This window comes from Pelodiscus sinensis, chromosome 8, assembly GCF_052426305.1.
Source record: "Pelodiscus sinensis isolate ZL-2025 chromosome 8, ASM5242630v1, whole genome shotgun sequence".
Taxonomy (NCBI): Eukaryota; Metazoa; Chordata; order Testudines; family Trionychidae; genus Pelodiscus; species Pelodiscus sinensis.
Window position 1 is genome coordinate 46,296,556 of NC_143059.1, and position 20,568 is coordinate 46,317,123.

The following is a 20,568-nucleotide window of genomic DNA, read 5'->3' on the forward strand; positions in this document are numbered from 1 at the left end:
GAACTTATCCAATCCTCATTGAATATATCAACAATCCCAGTAATTTACTATCTAATACAAACTTTTAGCTCTATAGGTCTGTTAAATCTTAGGGTACGTCTAGGCTACAAGGCTCCGTAGATGAATTTACTAGACATAGGGAAATGAAGCGGCGATTTAAATAATCGCTGCTTCATTTACATCAAAATGGCCGCTGTGCTGTGCCGATCAGCTGTTTGGCAGCACAGCGTGGTAGACTGTATGCACCACGGTCAACAAGGGAAGACTTTGTCGACCACCCTGGTAAACCTGATTTCACAAGGCATACTGGGGCGGTCAACAAAGGCTTCCCTTGTTGACCGCAGCGCGTCCAGACTACCGCGCTGTGCCACCAAACAGCTGATTAGCACAGTGCAGCAGTCATTTTTATGTAAATGAAGCAGTGATTATTTAAATCACTGCTTCATTTCCCTTTGTCTAGTAAACTCATCTACATGGCTCCGTCGATGAAGCCATGTAGTCTAGACATACCCTTAATTACAATTGTATCCCTTTAGAATGCCACATGTTCTGCAAAAAGGGAAGGTTTTGTTTTGTTTTTCCTTTACTGCATTTCAAAGTTATTCAACAGAATTCAGGAGAAGTGCTTGGGCTGGAAGATGTTGCAGGTAGGACTGTACCTACTCTTTTTCTATGCCTATACAGTACAAACTAATAGCACCACATTTATAGTAAAAGAATGGTGTTCATGTATTGTTTTCCTACTTCATATTCTATAGTATTACTCCACATGATTTTGTGCCATTTCAGTCAATGCCAAGAACAAAAGGGATTGATTTTCCTCTTCCTCCTTCTGAGATTTAATAAATAATAATACCAATATTTTACTCAAATTCATCTTCTTCTGGGTAAATATTCCAATTTCTCATTGATTTAAGGGAATACAATATTTCACTGATACACCCTGGTTGCAAAACCCTATAATATTAAAATTAATTAAATCTCAAAAATGATTTTACCAGATTGTGGGTTTTTGCTGAGACAATTTTTGTAGTCTTGGGATTCCATATAACTAGGTCAGCATCAGAACCTACAGCAATTCGCCCCTTCCTGGGATAAAAATTAAAGATTTTGGCTGCATTTGTGCTGGTCACTGCTACAAAATCATTCTCATCCATCTTCCCTGATGCCTGGAAATCAGAAAGAAAAGAGATTGGGAAAAGAAAGCTATTACCAAAAAAGGAGATCTTATCAGAAATTATTTTACAATTTTATTTCGACTTAATTATACTTTGCCCCTTTTTATACATGGAAGATCACATAATCTTGGACCCAACATTTAATAATGGCTATCCTGTAAAAATGTAATAAGAAAAACCAAAAAGGAGTTTGAAGAACAGCTAGCCAAAAACTCAAAAGGTAATAAAAAAATGTTTTTTAAGTACATCAGAAGCAGGAAGCCTGCTAAACAACCAGTGGGGCCCCTGGACAATCGAGATACAGAAGGAGCACTTAAAGACGATAAAGTCATTGCGGAGAAACTAAATGAATTCTTTGCTTCAGTCTTCACGGCTGAGGATGTTAGGGAAATTCCCAAACCTGACATCCTTTGTAGGTGACAAATCTGAGGACTTGTCACAGATTGAAATGTCATTAGAGGAGGTTTTGGAATTGATTGATAAACTTACTAGTAACAAGTCACTGGGACCAGATGGCATTCACCCAAGAGTTCTAAAATAACTCAAATGTGAAATTGCGGAACTATTAACTATGGTTTGTAACCTACCCTTTAAATCAGCTTCTGTACCCACTGACTGGAAGATAGCTAATGTAACGTCAATATTTAAAAAGGGCTCTAAAGGCAATCCAGGCAATTACAGACCGGTAAGTCTAACGTCAGTCTAACAGCAAATTAGTTGAAACAATAGTAAAGAATAAAATTGTCAGACACATAGAAGAACATAATTTGTTGGGCAAAAGTCAACATGGTTTCTGTAAAGGGAAATCATGTCTTACTAATCTATCAGGGTATGTCTACACTAGCCTCCTAATTTGAACTAGGAGGGTAATGTAGGCATACCGCACTTGCAAATGAAGCCCGGGATTTGAATTTCCCGGGCTTTATTTGCATGAAGCCGGCCGGCGCCATTTTTAAATGCCGGCAGCTCGAACCCCATGCTGTGCGGCTACAAGCAGCACGGAGTAGCTAGTTCGGATTAGGCTTCCTAATCCGAACCTAGCTGTACTCCTCGTGGAATGAGGAGTACAGCTAGTTCGGATTAGGAAGCCTAATCCGAACTAGCTACTCCGTGCCGCGTGTAGCCGCGCGGCACGGGGTTCAAACTGCCAGCATTTTAAAATGGCGCCGGCCGACTTCATGCAAATGAAGCCCGGGAAATTCAAATCCCGGGCTTCATTTGCAAGTGCGGTATGCCTACATTACCCTCCAAGTTCGAATTAGGAGGATAGTGTAGACATACCCTTAGAGTTCTTTGAAAGGGTCAAGAAACATGTGGACAAATGGGATCCAGTAGATATAGTGTACTTAGCTTTCCAGAAAGCCTTTGACAAGGTCCCTCACCAAAGGATCTTATGTAAATTAAGTTGTCATGGGATAAGAGGGATGATCCTTTCATGGACTGAGAACTGGTTAGAAGACAGGAAACAAAGGGTGGGAATAAATGGTAAATTTTCAGAATGGAGAGGGGTAATTAGTGGTGTTCCCCAAGGGTCAGTCCTAGGACCAATCCTATTCAACTTATTCATAAATGATCTGGAGAAAGATGTAAACAGTGAGGTGGCAAAGTTTGCAGATGATACTAAACTGCTCAAGGTAGTTAAGACCAAAGCAGACTGTGAAGAACTTAAAAAAGATCTCAAAACTAGGTGACTGGGCAACAAAATGGCAAATGAAATGTAATGTGGATAAATGTAAAGTAATGCACATTGGAAAAAATAACCCCAACTATACAGATTATATGATGGGGGCTAATTTAGCTACAACTAATCAGGAAAGAGATCTTGGAGTCGTTGTGGATAGTTCTCTGAAGACGTCCATGCAGTGTGCAGCGGCAGTCAAAAAAGCAAACAGGATGTTAGAAATCATTAAAAAAGGAATAGAGAATAAGGTGGAGAATATCTTATTGTCCTTATATAAATCCATGGTACGCCCACATCTTGAATATTGTGTCCAGATGTGGTCTCCTCATCTCAAAAAAGATATACTAGCATTAGAAAAGGTTCAGAGATGGGCAACTAAAATGATTGGGGGTTTGGAACGGGTCCCATATGAGGAGAGATTAAAGAGACTAGGACTTTTCAGCTTGGAAAAGAGGACACTAGGGGTGTGTCTAGACTACATGGCTCCGTCGATGGAGCCATGTAGATGAGTTTACTAGACACAGCAAAATAAAGCGGCAATTTAAATAATCGCCGCTTCATTTACATCAAAATGGTCGCCGTGCTGTGCCGACGATCAGCTGATCCAGCACAGTGGCCAGTCCAGATGCTCCACGGTCAACAAGGGAAGCCTTTGTCAACCGCTCTGGTAAACCTCGTTTCACATCCTCATCCTTCTTGTCTCTCTACTAACAAACTACACTCAAGATTCATTGTGGACCTAATCCAAAGTCAACACAGAGACTCGAAATTTATTTAGAGGGTACTATCATGTTTCAGAAATTACAAATGAACAAATTTGATATAGCTCGCCCAGTCCTACTGGAAGAATACAAATGGAAACTCCATTTTTTTGCCTTGAGAAAAATGTTCTGGTTAGACTTTTAGTTCTGCTCACAGCTCAGACTGGGGTAGAATATTCTATGAAAGAGCCCTTTCAAGATATTTACATTCAAATGTTACATTTTCTCTCATTAGCAAAGCTTTTAAGTAGATAATGTCACCCAAGGAGGCATTTAGCAATGTCAGGTGATAATGTACCACTTTCCATTCCATTAAAGAAAATCTTGCTATTACCTAAATCCTCATATTTAACAAAAATGCCACTTGCATGTACTTGTATTGATTATCCAGCAAACATTCACACTTATTTAGTTACTTACCACACACTTCTCCCAAATTATAGACATTCTTTCTTCAATGCCATTTGTTCCCTCTGGAATAAGGGTAAAGTTATCCTTTCCTACTGCCTTCTGGGCAGTGGTAAATGTGCAGTGGGCACTGCCTGCAACCTGAAGATCCCCACTGAGTTAAAACAAACCAAAAAAATGCAGTTATTGGACAAAAATGCCTAAATTGTAATGTTCAGTGTGATAATTCAGGGTGCGTCTAACACAGCAGGGCTTAACTTGAAATAAGCTATGCAAATTGAGCTATTTCGAGTTTTGGTGTTGTTTACACAGCACTTATTTCCAAATAGAGCACTCTTCCTCTGACTTCCCTTACTCCTCATAAAATGAGGGTTACAGGAATCAGAGTAAGAAGTCCTCTAGCTTGACAGTATTTCAACATTATGTCTAAATAACTGCTGGCCATGTAGACACAGACTACATTATTTTGAAACAACGCTAGTTATTTCACCATAATGTTGTTGTGTAGACAGAGCCTCAGGGGCCTTTTCTATGCAACTATCTACTCTTTAAGAGTGAAATTCTCCCCCATGTAGTGGATTAAGTGTGACATAATGGCCTCTGTGCAGCAGTGAATTTCATCCTTAGGGTAAAATTTTCGGAAGTGCCTAGCGGATTTCAGCTCTTAAATCCCACAGGATTTAAAGGCCTAGATGCTTTTGAAAATGTTACCTTAAAAGCCTTGCACAGATAGGATGTCACTGGTCTGGCACCCTCGGGATCTGAGCAGTCCTGGATGAGGGAATTTGCTTCACCAGGGAAAGTCTCCTGCCACCAGTCCCCTCAGTCTGCCGCCCTTCTCCGCCACTGGCTTCTTCAGGCCCACTACCAGCCGGGTGACACAGCTACCTCAGCCCCACTGACATAACTGCTGCTCTAGCCGTAGCCCTGCTGCCGACTGGTATGCAGCCCTGATTGTGCTGCCAAACTGTCACAGTCCCAGCTGGATTGCCATGGCCCCAGCTCTGCAGCTGTAACCACAGACGGTCTCTTACCCTGCTGGGCTGCCATAGCCCGGCCTTGCTGCCAGCTGCTGCAGCTCTCTCCCCAATGCCAGGCTGGCACGTAGCCCATCTTGGGCTACCATGGCACAACCCTGCTCCCGGGTTAACTTACATGGGGTGCCTTGGCCCCAACTGAGTTGCTGGGCTGCCTCTGCCCCATTACCGAGCTACTGAGGCCCTCTTCCCGCTACCACCAACCTCACTGTGTCCAGCTGGCCCTCCTGCCCAATAAGAGTCCTGATTTAGAGAGGTGCAACCTGTATTTACACTCCTTAAATCATCATCCCAGCCATGAATTTTATTCTATTCTTTTGGCCCGGACAGCCTTGTAAGAAATGATTCTAAAGGACCTTTTACATATATTCCTGGTGATGGAATGTATATAAAAGGACAAAATCAGTTTCTATAGATCAGAATCTATTATAACAACGAATCTGAAGGAGGCTAATAGGAACGAGAGAAGGAAAGGAGGGAGCCGAGATGGTTCTCTGGAACAAGGATCTCTAGAGACATCTGTTCATGAAGCCCTGAAACACCCTTTCTGATTTATGTCCAGGCTGTATTTAGACTGAATTATATGCATATTTTATTATGAGTTTGTGGACATAGTTCTACAGGACAAAGATTAATCAAACCAAATCTGTTTGTTTTCCTACAGTCCAGTGTCACCACTAGAGAGAAGAATTTTCTGAAATCTCAGAGAATGCAAAATAATTCTCATTAAGAGACCCATTAGGGCAGAATATTTACTTCTAAATTGACCCTTCTACAGGTTAATAGTCTCACACTACACAGTCTCCATGTGTTCTTTGGGGCCTGATTTTTCCATCCCTACTCAGACTGAATAGTACTATACTTCACAAGGAGTCCTATTGAATGGCTCTATTCAATGAGGTCTTTAGTGATGACCAAAGACCCTAAGCCAAACCCCCAAATCCAGCCAGAGTAAAACTGTACAGATTGGCTCACAACTCCACTCTGTTCTTTGGGCCCATCTCTGTGGGTGAATATTAATAGCCCCAGGGACTCAGTTTTGTTCCCCACGCCACTGTCATTTACTGTCCTTGCCAACTCACCATGATAACAGTGAAGTGAGATAATCAGATGTAGTAGGGTCAGGGCTAATTGGAGGAGATGTAACAAAGGCTGCAGCTTTAGCCCAATTCTTACTCCAGTAGTGTGATCCATCAGTGCCAAGGCTCGCTGTAATTGGCTCTCCATACACAACTGTGCCTAAAGAATAATAATGCTAATACATAATTTGAAAATATGTAGTATGCCCCCCATGGTGAACTCTCTTTTCCCACAGAGTAGACAAATGGTTAGATTAGCAATAAAAATGGTTTCAGCCAGTTTCTCTCTGTTTCAGTTTCCTGAATTACTGTCAACCAATTGGATTGCTTCAATCGGATTGTAAAAGTACATCAGAAAACAACCCACATCAAACCCTCAAGTACTATTCAGTACTATTTTTTTCTGAGAAAGACCAAAATAAACACTTCAGGGCATGGCTCCACATCTGTAACAGGGCAAGGAGATATACCTATCTCATAGAACTGGAAGGGACCTTGAGAGGTCATTGAGTCCAGGCCCCTGCACTCACAGCAGGACCAAGTACCTTCCCTGACAAATTTACCCCAGATATCTAAATGACCCCCTCAAAGATTGAGCTCACAACCCTGGGTTTAGTAGGCCAATGCGCAAATCACCAAGCTATCCCTCCCTTCCAGGTAAAGTGTCTAAAAACCCCTCTCAAAGGGATACCAAAAATTACACTAAAACTATGGGCACAATTTACCCTCCTGATTTAACTCAATTTAAATCTGTTGATTAGCACCTTGGATAGATTCAGTCTTCTATGTTTATGACTGGATATTTCTGTGTGTCACTCTATCACCCTGCATTGTGGGCCAGATTCCCTATTGATGTAAATCAACACAACTCCATTGGCTTCAATGAAGCAACACCAGATGAGGGATCTGTTCTTATCACTACATTCTAGGTATTGTGTTACCTTGTTTCCCTGAAGGAATATTTCTATTACTTTCCAGTGTGTCAGCACTTTGAATTCTTAGTCATTCTCAGGGATATTTTTCCCATTCAAAGCATGACAAAAGGTTGGAAATGAATTATTGACATTTTTTTCCAACTCTACCTAATGAGGCATGTTTAGCAAAGTCTTCAGCCAATCTGTTCGATTCTGCTGAGTTCACTTCAGTGCAATTAAACGCCAGTATATTTTGAAAACAGAAGCTGACATTAAGTTTTGTGCTTTTCAGATGTACCAAAAATTGGCTAACGATGGGCCCTTAACTCCCTTTTATTGCAGTGATACTCATGGAGACAAGTAAATAGTTTTAATTAGGGTGTAAACATGAAGTGATGTTTTTACCTTTTCGCTTTGCTTGTGCTATCACATCTGCAGCACCTTTGCTCATTACTTTTGTGACATACAATGGGCAGTTGGCTTGTTTTGCTATTGTAATTGCCCGGTACACTGCCTCTGATTCAACCTTGGGAAACAAGAACACAATCAGGCAATGTCTTACATCATCTCTTTTAGTTGCATGGGCATGAATGGAGACTTCTCTAATGCTCTAAACACACCCATTTTAAGAACTTAAGATATTACCTCCTCTGGATGGCTAAGAACATGCCCTTCTGGCCCAGTAATTCCAAGTTCCAACAGCCTCTTTTGCTCCTAATTAAAGGTAGAAAAATGAGAGAAACTGTAAATTATGGGAACAATCTAAAACAACTTGGAATTGGAACATCATGTCTAGAAGTAATTGAGGGTTATGGAAATTCCTAAATAATATCCTGGATTACCATTTATATCCATGACAATTAAAGTATCTTACCAGAGACTAGAGTATCTTCCTATGACAATAATAAACAAGACATTCTACTGGGATTGGTCTTACTACTCAGCATACTACACTCGAGTGATTTGACAACATATTGATGGTGTTCACTTGATCAGAAACAATTAAGCAATAAGTAATAACTATGCGCTTTTCCTGGACTATTCATTCAAGCACTTCAAGCTCACTGTGAAAGAAGAGGCTGAAGGCCGGGTAGTTCTATCACTTAAGGCATTGCTATCCTTTTAGAAGTGCAGTCATCTGGAAGAGCTTGAGACGTCCCACACATATTCCTTGTGGCAATGATTTATGCAGGTCATCCCAAATGAGCATCAAAAAAGACTTTATACCAAACTGCACTGTTCAACCTTCTGTGTATCCCTGCCTATGCACACTTACAGGGGAATGTTATCATCTTTATTAGTACTATTTGTCATAGTCATCAATCTAGTTTTCCCTGTGTCCTGATCCAGTGCATAATTTCTAATGAAAGAAGTGCTGGGATTTAAGCATTTTTTTTACTTTGATAACTGATGCAGCAAGCCCAAAGGTGCCGGAGCTAGGAACTGCCAAGCCTAGTGCACAGCAAACATGGCACTGGAAAGCCTTGGCACAAATTAAACACTAGCCTGATCCCAGGAAGCACTGAGCACATCCACAGCCACCATCAACTACTATTGAAGAGGTACAGGAAGGTCAGATCCTTGCTCTTAGCATTAGGCCAAAGCATGAGCCTCAGAGAGCGAGAGGAAAATATAATTAACTTTGCAGAAACATCTCTAGGGCTAGGAACAAATGCTGTGTTTTCTGTCAGTAAGCCAGGAATCTTGCCATCCACCAATGATCTACCACTCCCTTTGCCAGCTCTGCAGAGGTCACTAAAGATAATTTGCCACATTAGAAAAAACTTCAGTGTTCTTCTCACTTCTTTATAAGCTTAGGGTGGAAGATCTGGCCCGGCCACCTTTGCCATGATGGAGGCAGCCAGGCTGAATCTACTGCCATAAGCCGCTGCCCAGAAATCTACCATCCTAGGCAGCTGCCTAGGTTACTTCTTGGTAGAGCAGCCCCTGCAGCTCTGAAAGAGGGCAAGATATCAAGTCCTAAACCTGCCATTTTTGAAGGGCTATTGCCTGTCCTGACCCTCAGGCTGGTGTCACATTTGTGAAGAAAAATCCCATGTTAGGAATAGTACAGAGAGGGGAAGGAGGATAATGGAAATGGTTTTTTAGCAGACTATTCAGGGGCAGACAGGAATGTGGCTGTTGGAAGTTGAGATCAGCATGGAAGCATACCCACAAAGATGGACTAATAGGCAAAGTGCCATTTTCAATGCCATTTCTCTACAAGGAATCATATAGATACAACCATGTATATTTTAGGCCTCCTTATGCCATCTTGGTCTTCTGAATCATATAAGAAGCCACCCAGGAGTATTTAAGCTGGCTTCCCTCTCTCAGGCTTTTTGCAATTGTTGCTAATTATTCCCATCAGCAAAAGCTGTTAATGGGATATGCTGAATCAGCACATTCCTTGGCTATCCTGGCCACAGCCCTTCCAAGCGAGTATTGCCCACATTTTGTGCAGTGTTGGCTCCTAACCACTATGGCTGTGTCCAGACTCAGGGGTTTTTTCGGAAAAAGTAGCCTTTTTCCGAAAAAACTTCACCTGCGTCTAGACTGCAGCCGCGTTCTTTCAAAATTAAATCAAAAGAACGCGGCTTTTCTTTTGACGGCGGTAAACCTCATTTCACGAGGTAGAACGCCTTCTTTCGAAAGTGCTCTTTCGAAAGAAGGCGTTCTTGAATGTAAATAGGGCTTCTTCGAAAGAGAGCATCCAGACTCACTGGGTGCTTTCTTTCGAAAAAGCGGCTTGCTTTTTCGAAAGTTCCGCGTGCAGTCTAGACACTCTCTTTCCAAAGAGGCTCTTTCGAAAGTATCTTTCAAAAGAGCCTCTTTCGAAAGAGGCTTGCAGTCTAGACATAGCCTATCAGTGGAAGGGTGGTACTGTAATTTTCTGCTGCCCTCTGTGAACACACTCTGCCACCAAATTTACGGAATTTTTATTTCTGTACCATCCATGTTCCTTTTGCAGAAATCCTGGAAGTTTACTGCCAGGGCTCTAATGATATCATGCCAGAGGCTTAAATAAATACTCTGAAGATATTGAACTGCTTAGAATCATATTATATTTCACAGCCATCTAGGGGGAATGAAAAATCCTACTGGGGAAAACTGGTTTTAAGTTCAGGTTTGTTTGGTATAAAAAAGCCACTTGAAATGTTGGGAAATGGCATTTAATTATAAAGTTCTCTCTTATATAATACTGCCTATTCAATTACCCGATTCATTTTCAGAATGAATGACAAGTTTACTTCTGTTCTCATTGTACATTCCCGATATTTATTTCACATTTTCCTATGCTAAACTAGAGATAGAACAAAAATCAATACAAATTTTGCATGCAGAATACTCTCTTGTTGATATTTGCCCCCACATTTGGGGCTGTGGATCTAGTTGAAATGTACACTACTGTGAAAGTCTAAAATCTTTTGAATGCTCAGAGCTAGAGCCTCAGACTCTTAAACAACATGGGAATAAAACTTCTCCAAGTCAAGCATATCTTAGAGAAGCAAAAAATTCTAAAATGTGCCAATAGCTGTTATAAATGAACCTGTGATAATAACCCACTAGATGCAAACAGTCAGGATGATGCCTCTGCTTTTAATAAGGATATCCTTCCAAGCTCTTCTGCTAATATATGATGTCACAACAGATTTTGCTGCTAGTCCACTCCCTCCAAAGCTCAGGTAATCAGATTAGCTTAAAGGTCAAATCCTGCTTAGTTGTGTGTGGGCAGAAAAAGCAGGGAAGAAGAGGAGAACATCCATCCTCTACTCCCCACATGCTGTAGCAAGGCAGAATATGAAACGAACACCGCAGGAAACATTGAAATGAGAGACCAGATTCTGCATTGGCTACCACACTCCAGATCCAAGAAGATTTACTCTGCCGGCAAATTTATGGAATATTTCTTTCTGTACCATCTATATTCTCTTTTGCAGATACCTGGAAGTTCATCTCCAGGGCACTTGTGTTTCCTTAACTCGGCCACTGACGTGTCTGAAAGTTTTCTCAATAATTTTACTAGGAATATGATCTGGGTGATAGTGTGGCTGGCAGCATGCACCAGTGGAACATATGCTGATCGTTTTCACAGAAATAGCCAGGAGCCCCCGCAGCATATACTTTGTACCACCAGCTCCTGAGCTGGCAAATGCTCAAATGCTGGAAGTATGTCTGGCACTGCTCTGCCCTCTACTGCCCAGTGTGCAGCCAAATTTCAGGGAGGCATTTTGGCCTAAATTAATATTGTGGCTAGTTTTTTATTTAAATGAATAGGTTTAGTATACCTCATCAATGATGTCTCCATTTTCAGCATGCACTTGAGCAATAGCACCCAGGTCACGAATAATGCTGAATATTTCATACATCTGTCAGGAAGGAAGGAAAGAATTTCCTAATGTCAGATAGGTCACGCTTTACAAAAGGTGCCATTTTATTTTTTCTTTTATTATGTTTCAGTTATTCTTTGTTACCTGGGTATCGGTGCACTGAAGTTTGTCTTTATAAGCCATGAAAACTAGAAAGGAGTTCACACCTTTGAAAAAATAAATGACATGTGCATTTATTCTTATAGCTGAAAACAAATCACTCTTGTCTACTAGAAATGGATGGAAAAGGCGGTGTTCAGATCTGGGTGAGGTTTTCAGGCTACTATTGAGGACTGAGATTGAATCAGGGCTAGGGATCACACATGGATTAATGAGCATAAAAACTTGTCCCTGTTCTTATGAGATTTGTTCCCCAAATGTTGTAGTTCATGAAAGATGTTGTATGTAGTCTTACTGGGTTTTGGGTGCATTTAAACCAGAACCAATAAACAACCCATTTCTAATTTTTGATCCAACTTGGAACCAAAACCACATCAGTGAGTTCAGATTCATAGATCTGAACCGTAACCCTTTCTACAAACAGGTTGAAATCCAAACCCTAATGCTGGCTCATTTTGAAATGCTATATTTGAATCATTTTATTAAGGCAAAATCTAGAAATATAAAGCCAAAAGCACTCCATTCAAAACACCTTTTGTGATATACCTACATACACAACATCTATGTATCCTGCATTGCACAAAATTCATAACTCTCTAAGGGTATGTCTACACTACCCCGCTAGTTCGAACTAGCGGGGTAATGTATGCATACCGCACTTGCTAATGAAGCCCGGGATTTGAATTTCCCGGGCTTCATTAGCATAAGCGGGGAGCCGCCATTTTTAAATCCCCGCTGCTTCGAACCCCGTGTAGCGCGGCTACACGGGGCTCGAACTAGGTAGTTCGGACTAGGGTCCTATTCCGAACTACCGGTACTCCTCGTGAAACGAGGTGTACCGGTAGTTCGGAATAGGCACCCTAGTCCGAACTACCTAGTTCGAGCCCCGTGTAGCCGCGCTACACGGGGTTCGAAGCAGCGGGGATTTAAAAATGGCGGCTCCCCGCTTATGCTAATGAAGCCCGGGAAATTCAAATCCCGGGCTTCATTAGCAAGTGCGGTATGCATACATTACCCTCCTAGTTCGAACTAGGAGGGTAGTGTAGACATACCCTAAGGGTATGTCTATACTAGCCCCCTAGTTTGAACTAGGGAGGCTAATGTAGGCATTCGAACTTGCAAATGAAGTCCGGGATTTAAATACCCCGGGCTTTATTTGCATGTTACAATCCGGTCACCATTTTCAAATGCCACTAGTCTGGACTAACTGCCCGCGACTACACGCGGCAGTTAAACGGTAATTCGAACTAAGTCCTTAGTTCGAATTACCTGTTACACCTCATTCCAGGAGGCAACCTCCCTCAGAGACAGCAGTGCAGGCGGGCAACCAGCTCCCCCAGAGAAGCGGCTCCCGTGGATCCACTTGCCCCTCATCATGCTACTGCCTCTAATAGAGAGGGGGGCAAGCGGGAGGTAAATGTGAGAAGCAGCTTTCAAGCTGGCTCCCCACACATTTTGGCTCCCGTAGAGCTGCCTGACCCTCGTACTGATGCCTCTTTATCAGAAAGCTAGCTCCTCATGAGCACCAGCTCCCTCCTATCCCCCATGTGTAAATATGCAACCATGAAAAATTCCAGCAGTTACACATTTACAGAAATACATAACAGATAACATCCCTCATTTTTATGTAGCCAAGAACCACAATAATTTTCAAGTTATAGTCATATTACAAAATCCTCTCCCTTTTATTACTATTTGTGAGTAACTAAGAAAAATGTCGGGTTTCAGCTATTTTCTTAACTAACACTGAGAATTTTAATGGAAGATACATTAACAATGTCTGTGTTAACTGACAAATTCTGTCTCTGAATACATGGCTGCATTTGCCATTGAAGCCACTTAGATTTGTACCTGCGTATCTCAGTGCAAAACAGTTCCTAATATGCGACTCATGTAACAAATTAGTGAAAGGCACTAATCCTGTGGTGGATGAGTTCTTCAGTAGACGATGTCCACCAGGTTGGTATCCATGGGTTCTTATATACAGGAACTACAGGTACAAATGTTTGTAAAGGGACCTTCAGTGCACATGAAACACTCTACTTTCAAGTACTGCAGGCTGGGGTTGCACTGCTTTATTCCACTCCATTGCAGAGTGCCTGGGGAATAGGGATGCACCCACTAACTAAACAAGAGGGCTACGTCTAGACTGGCATGATTTTCTGCAAATGCTTTTAACGGAAAAGTTTTCCGTTAAAAGCATTTTTGGAACAGAGCGTCTAGATTGGCATGGACGCTTTTCCGCAAATCGGGGCTTTTTTGCGGAAAACAAATCTGAGCTGTCTACACTGGCCCTTTTGCACAAAAGTTTTGCGCAAAAGGACTTTTGTCCGAACGGGAGCAGCATAGTATTTCCGCAAGAACACTGACAATCTTACATGAGATCGTCAGTGCTTTTGCGGAAATTCAAGTGGCCAGTGTAGACAGCTGGCAAGTTTTTCCGGAAAAGTGGCTGATTTTCCGGAAAAACTGGCCAGTCTAGACACAGCCTATGTGAAGCAGGTATGGTGCATGGCTCCAACCCATAATACTCCGAGTAACCCAGTTAGCCTCTTGTTGTCCACTTTATTACACAATTGGGCCCCGTGGGTATGATTCTGAAATTCCTTAAACAGATAAATTTCCTGTGTAATCATGGGAGTCTTAACTGTGTAAGTACTTCAGAACAGGGCCCAGTCGTTTTGTTCTGAGCTACCAAAGGTGGTTTCTTGATGTCAGAGGAATGCATAGTGTCTTAAAAAGTAGCTTATCTTTTTTCTTGTGTTAGCTTTCATAATTGATGGTAACTAGGTTAGTAGAGCACTTGTCTCTTTGTCCTTACCTTTGTCTTTCACTAGAGCTTCCAGTTCCTCTTTTATGCTCTCATGCCAGCGTGTGATGTCAATATGTAGTGAATAATCACAACAGGCTTTGCTATCAGCACACTCTCTCCATTGGTCATATGCAGCAAGCAGATTCATTCCAGAGTCAGGGAACACATGGTCAACTGAAGAAATATTGCAGTGTGTCAGCAGCCTTTATATTATGGGGTAACAGTGGGACATTATTATAATGTCGATAAAATATGTGTTTATCTAACAGTTTTCTATTGTAGGAAGGAGACATTTTAATGCAAATTAGAAAACATCCAAGCTTAATTACCATTAAGACTGAGTCAGAAATCATCAAACAAGTCAATTCTAAATTGTGGATTATCGTACAACCTTAATTCATCCCTTTGTGTCTAGATAATATGGTAAACTGAGACTGGTGTGTGCTATCATATACATGCAATGGGTCAAATTTTGCCCTTAGATATTTGTGCACAGCTTCCTTCGACATTAGCAACAATGGCATTCATTGATAGGTTCTGTATTTCCCATTACACCTGTCTACACCCTCAGCAGATTCTTCATAGTTCAGTTTAGTGATGTAAAAAGTTGTTTAAAAATGTAACCGTGTAATTTCTAAAAATTCTAGTGGTTACATGCACTGCGGACTCTGCAGTCTAAAGCTAATATATAAACAGCACACAGTGAAGTTGAATCCCTGGGAGTGGGGCTGCTGGCCTCCATGTAACTGTAACGGAAATGGATAGACTGATGCTTATCAGTTAACCATTTAAACGGAAACACTTTTATGTCCCTAGTTCCGTTCTGTGCCTCCTCTGCGTAAACTGGACTGAACTGTGTGGTGCTTTTATAAAGCCTTCTTTGGCTCGGATTGAGTAACTCAAAATCATTTTTACTTTGAACCTCAACAGGTATTTGCTCTCAGAATCCCAGAGCTGGAAATTAGTGCAAAATTTGATTTTACAACCAAGTCACTTTTCTTCTTCTACCCACAAAAAGCAAAGTATATAAACAGAAATGTCTTCTGAACACCTATTTTAAAAGATAAAAAGGGGCCTTCTATTGCTTATCGTGATAAAGATGTAATGGCCTCATTAAAAGTAGACTCTACATTTTAAAAGGGAACATATAACAAAAGTAGAATTTATTGACGAGAACTTACTTAATACATGGTACAACAGTAATTAACTTTTCACTGGTGGCACACCTACTTTGCTTTTTGAAAGATGTACTTCCTAGAGGCATTGCAATGATGCCACTTACGTATCATGGTTGTTCCTCCTGCTAGGGCTGCTTTTGTGCCTTGACAGAAGTCATCAGAGGAGGTCATTCCCATCACAGGCATTTGCAGTCTAGTGTGGACATCTATGCCTCCTGGCATAACTAACTGGCCATAGGCATCTACAGTTTTGACACCACCAGGAACTATCAGGTTTTCTCCAATTTGCCTAAAAACAGTATTAAAGACGTTCTACTAGTTGCAAATAACATTTTAAAAAAAATACATTAACCTCCCATTGTTTAAAGTGAGCATGTGGGGGTGCTCATGTCCATTTCTGTAAGTTTTCCCACAGCGCTGTCACTGCATATTGGTTATGCTCTCCTTTGGGAAATGGGGAGGTATTTGGGGTCCTCAGATGGTGAGCTCTGAGTTTCTCCCATTTTTTCCTGATTTAGAGGCCTGTTGTCTTATGAGACCTCATGTCACAGTCACCATCCTTCTGGCAAAGGAAGATTGAATGAAACTTCTTTCAGACTCATAATTGCTGCTCTTGAAACTCGCTCATCTCCACTGGCAAAGCACTGCCTCCAAAACTTTCTCAACTTTAGGATAGGATTGATCAAATCTGTGTCTCCTAGGTGACCATGCAAAGCACCAATATCAGCCTGTTTGAGGGAATCAAATGTAACCCAAAGCTCTCTTCATTCATGTAATGCTGAACTACTCCCTAACTGGTTCTGATAGTTATTGCATATCACTACCATATAGTAACAACTAAGGAACTAAGATCATTAGGGACTAAGATAATTTTGCTTGTTACCTTAAAGAGCACAAGTAGATCTTGAGAAAGAAAAATTCCTTTTTACTTTTTCTTCCAATGCCCTATGAACTATTGCTTTTTTTTGTACAAAAGAATATTTTGTACATGTTTCTAAGAAAATTAAAGGGGTCTCTGGAAATTATTATTCTTATTAAATTACACCAAAAATGTTAAGTATTGAAATTGTAATACCAAAGATTTCTTATGGAACTTACTTTATCAAACTGTCCTCCACATAGATATCAGCATAAAATGATTGATCATCATTGACAATCTTTCCTCCTTTGATTAGAAGCCGATCACTCTAATGGAAAAAATGTGATTTACAAGATTATTTTATTTAGAAGTTGCTTTACTCAGTACAGGCCTTCATGCATAATAATTCTCTATAATTGTTTGCTGCAGTTACAGTCTGAGAAAAAATACAGATACTTCCAATATAGTTTATGAATACATTCAAATTATTTCATACCAAACTATTCCACATAAAAAGTATTTAAAATGAAAACAGTATATTTTATATACAAATAAAACATGTTTTAGCATCTTGAAATCAACCAAAAAGGAGATTTAAACTATATTTTCCACAGCTCAGAGAACTTCTAGTTTTTTCTAGTGTGGCAGAGAACTTCACGCTGGAGTTATTTAAAAAAATTATTACGGCAAAGTTACAATAAAACAGTCACATATGACCATGCACATTAGTTATTACTGATTTTTTCATTAATTGCAAAGCCAGAATTCCCTTCACAGCTTTGAGTAACTCTGCAAAACATTTTTTGCTTCACCGTCCAATATTAATGTCTCCTGCCCAATAAGATTATATTAATATACACAAGGGTATACTGCTAGTTTTGAAGAGGCTTGATGCAATGACCTTTTTGGTAAACTTACACTTAATTGACTCATTTTATATAATTAAGAGATAAAGGGTCACTACCAGTCTCCTTCTGCAGATGTGGAGGCCAGTTGTTTATGCTACCGTCTGTGTGTACAGGCAGTCCCCGGGTTACGTACAAGATAGGGACTGTAGGTTTGTTCTTAAGTTGAATCTGAATGTAAGTCGGAACTGGCGTCAGCCGCTGCTGAAATTGATCAGTTTCAACAGCGGCTGAATCTGGACGCCAGTTCTGACTTACATACAGATTCAACTTAAGAAACCCAGGCGTCCCCAAGTCAGCTGCTGCTGAAACTGATCAGCGGCTGATTCCAGGAAGCCCGGGGCAGAGCAACTCTGCCTCGGGCTTCCTGTAGTCAGCCCCTGACTTGGGGACGCCTGGGGCAGCCACTGCTGAAACTGACTAGCAGCAGCTGAATCAGGATGCCTGGGGCAGAGCAGCTGGGGTGCTGCCGGGTTGGTACAGTAGCGCCGAGGAGCGGCGCTGCGGGACCAACCCGGCAGCGCCCCAGCTGCTCTACCCCAGGTGTAGGCAAGAAAAGCCTGGTCTGCTGGGGAGGGGAGGGGGGGCACTAGCTGCACTCCCCCCCCCAGCAGACCAGGGAGACGCAGGTGGTGGGACCACCCGCGTCCTCCACGGCTTTGCTCCGTCTCCCTGATCTGCTGACCAGGGAGACGGGGAGCAAAGCCTTGGAGAACGCCCGCAGCAGGACAGCCCAGGTGCGCCCGGGCTGTCCCGCTGCGGGCGTGCTCCGCGGCTTTGCTCCGCGTCTCCCTGGTCTGGGCTCCCCCCCCAGCAGACCAGGGAGACGTGGAGCAGCTTTTCTCGCCCCGGAGGACAGGGGTGGCGGGATTGCAGTGCATCTTGGCGTCCCGCCGCTCCAGTCCTCCGGGGGGAGAAAAGCCCTGTTCGTAACTGCAGATCTGACATAAGTCGGATCCGCGTAACTCGGGGACTGCCTGTATATGCCAACATTCTAAGACAAGTTTGCATTTGACAGTTTTGCTACTAAACCATGGATATGAGGTTGCTTGGCCTCCCCCAAATGCTGTTACTGGCAAATTTTCTGTGCATTCAGGTGCATTTTAGCACTTTTATATAAGTGACTTGAAAACATCAATTAAATAAGTTACTGTGCCCTCTTTCTGAGGAAAGTAAGAATGTAAGAACATAGTTTCTTTCCCTGTGTCACCAATGAGGAAACGAAAGCAAAAAGTTTAAGTGGGTTGACTGAGGCCACAGATGATGTCAGTGTCAGAACCGAGATTGGCATACAAATGTTATTTGCTCTCAGTTTTGTGTTTAGGCCACTAGACCATGCTGCTTGTCATGATATTAAAGCACCTCTCATTGTGACCAGTGTCCACTTTGGCTGCTAAGCTGAGGATCCATTGAATATGCGGACAGTTAGCTGGGAGGCAGCTTGCAGCAGGCCTAGCAATATTAATAGCACACAAAATAATACTGTTTTCCTACACATGGCAACTGGCCAAAGGTTTTCCCAGAAATTGAGGAATCTATTGGCATGAGTGTCACAAATCTGAAATGCCAGCTTCAGGACACAGGGGAACTAATGGAATGGCTGTGATTTTTTGGGATATCAATGAGAAATTTTCCACTCTAGGAACTAATTTGTATATGTTTATATTTTCCGGGTTCTCTTTGCAAGGAAAAGGACTAGGAACTCACTGTTACAAAAAGAAAGTGGAGATTAACTATAACATTTCCAGGTTCTCAAAATAAGATCTTCCTGCAGCCACAAGTTTCACAGTCCTAAAGGGTTCTGACACTAGTCAAAGGATTCTTCATTAGTCTCTGTCATTTTCCCCACTGAGTATTTTAGATGCATAAGAAAATGTAGGATCAAGCTCATATTTTTTTTAAATGTGAAAGTGCAGCATAGTTGATTACAATTATGTCCCCAACTGTGCCCTCTACAGTGACTCTAGAGAATTTACTCCCAGGGCAACAATGGCCACTGCTAAGGATTCTGATGCACATGTCAACATAATTGCTGGATGTAACAACTTGTGACAATACAGTTTGGGAAGGTGAGTTACAAGACCAGAGAAATGCTCAATTATAAAACATTTACAGAACAACACTTCTGAGCTTCGATTTTTTAAATCTGAGTCTAAGGGGTCTGAATAGAACTATTAAATAATTTTACTGTGTTTATGAAAACTCCCACACATTTCATTTGTATTCCATGGTCCTCAGTCTGTTTTTCAACAATATTTCTTGCTTCCCCGCCAAAAAGAGACACCACATTCACTGACTCATGGGAGGTCAGTCGGCCTCCTACACCAGGCAAATAAACAGACTGCTTTCTGGTCTGAAAGTGCACCCACTCTGTAAAAACCACAACATGCCAGATGTTCTTAATGGGCTTTTTCTGAACTCGGTGAGTCCCTTTACAGCCTGTCACTGATTCAGGCTGATTCTCTCTGGCTTACCTAATATCAGCTAGCCAATGAACACTACTAAAGGGAATTCAGTGCTCTCTCCCCTCACGTGGCTCCACGTTAAAGCCCACCAGCCAAATAAGGAAAAATGCTACCCATAGGTGCTTCCTCACCACCACAAAAATCCTGGCAATCAGGGTGAGGTGATTCCTATTATTACAGTGATAGGGATCTGCAGGATGCCACCGCACATTCCTCCAAGATACAGTGGAGAAAAGAGATAGTGGATGGAGTGAGGCCTACTGCAGTGAGTGAGCACAAGATCCCATAGCTACAGTATTCTTGCATTTTTTTTAGTATTGGGGGTTTATAGCCTGTGCCCTTAGGGTGTGGGTTTATATATCAGGAGTAAGAAGGCCAGGGGGATCATGGTTGATGGGGAAAAAAGGTAGGAAACATTAAATGCCATTAAATATAGTAAAACATAATGTTTGTATTTGTTAATTTCCAAATATAATGTGGCAGTCCTTCAGAGTGGATCCTTCAGACTCAAAGATACATGTGTTTGGCTTTCTTTTAAAAGGAGTATTTGTATACTCTTGGGTAAACTGGCTGGCCTGGTGTACACAAGCTCTAAAAAGCAGGTGCCCGTTGTTGTACAAGGGCCTCTTCCTGAGATATAATGCTACATAAACCCTGTCTGAGTTGAAGCTAGGTTATGCTCAACAAAGGACGATGCTAATTCTCCAAAGGACCTCTATAGGAAGCTCGTAGTAACAAAGGCTAAGGACAGACCCCCAAGAACACTCTTTCATCCTCCTCCTGTTTCGCTCTCAGGGTTTG

General features: G+C 41.8%; 1 protein-coding gene across 3 annotated transcripts in view; it reads right to left on the reverse strand.

The window, feature by feature from the left end:
* Nucleotides 1-20,568, reverse strand: part of DPYSL4 (dihydropyrimidinase like 4) — a 32,623-nt gene that overhangs the window by 8,748 nt on the left and 3,307 nt on the right. For all 3 annotated transcript variants that reach the window (XM_075935237.2, XM_089780179.1, XM_014580349.4), the window contains exons 2-11: nt 16,637-16,725; nt 15,643-15,827; nt 14,370-14,534; nt 11,534-11,595; nt 11,348-11,428; nt 7,704-7,772; nt 7,464-7,584; nt 6,148-6,304; nt 4,041-4,182; nt 999-1,169 (exon numbers count right to left, since the gene is read on the reverse strand). In XM_075935237.2, coding sequence (XP_075791352.2) covers nt 999-1,169; nt 4,041-4,182; nt 6,148-6,304; nt 7,464-7,584; nt 7,704-7,772; nt 11,348-11,428; nt 11,534-11,595; nt 14,370-14,534; nt 15,643-15,827; nt 16,637-16,725 — 1,242 coding nt within the window. The remainder of the gene's footprint in view (nt 1-998; nt 1,170-4,040; nt 4,183-6,147; nt 6,305-7,463; nt 7,585-7,703; nt 7,773-11,347; nt 11,429-11,533; nt 11,596-14,369; nt 14,535-15,642; nt 15,828-16,636; nt 16,726-20,568) is intronic.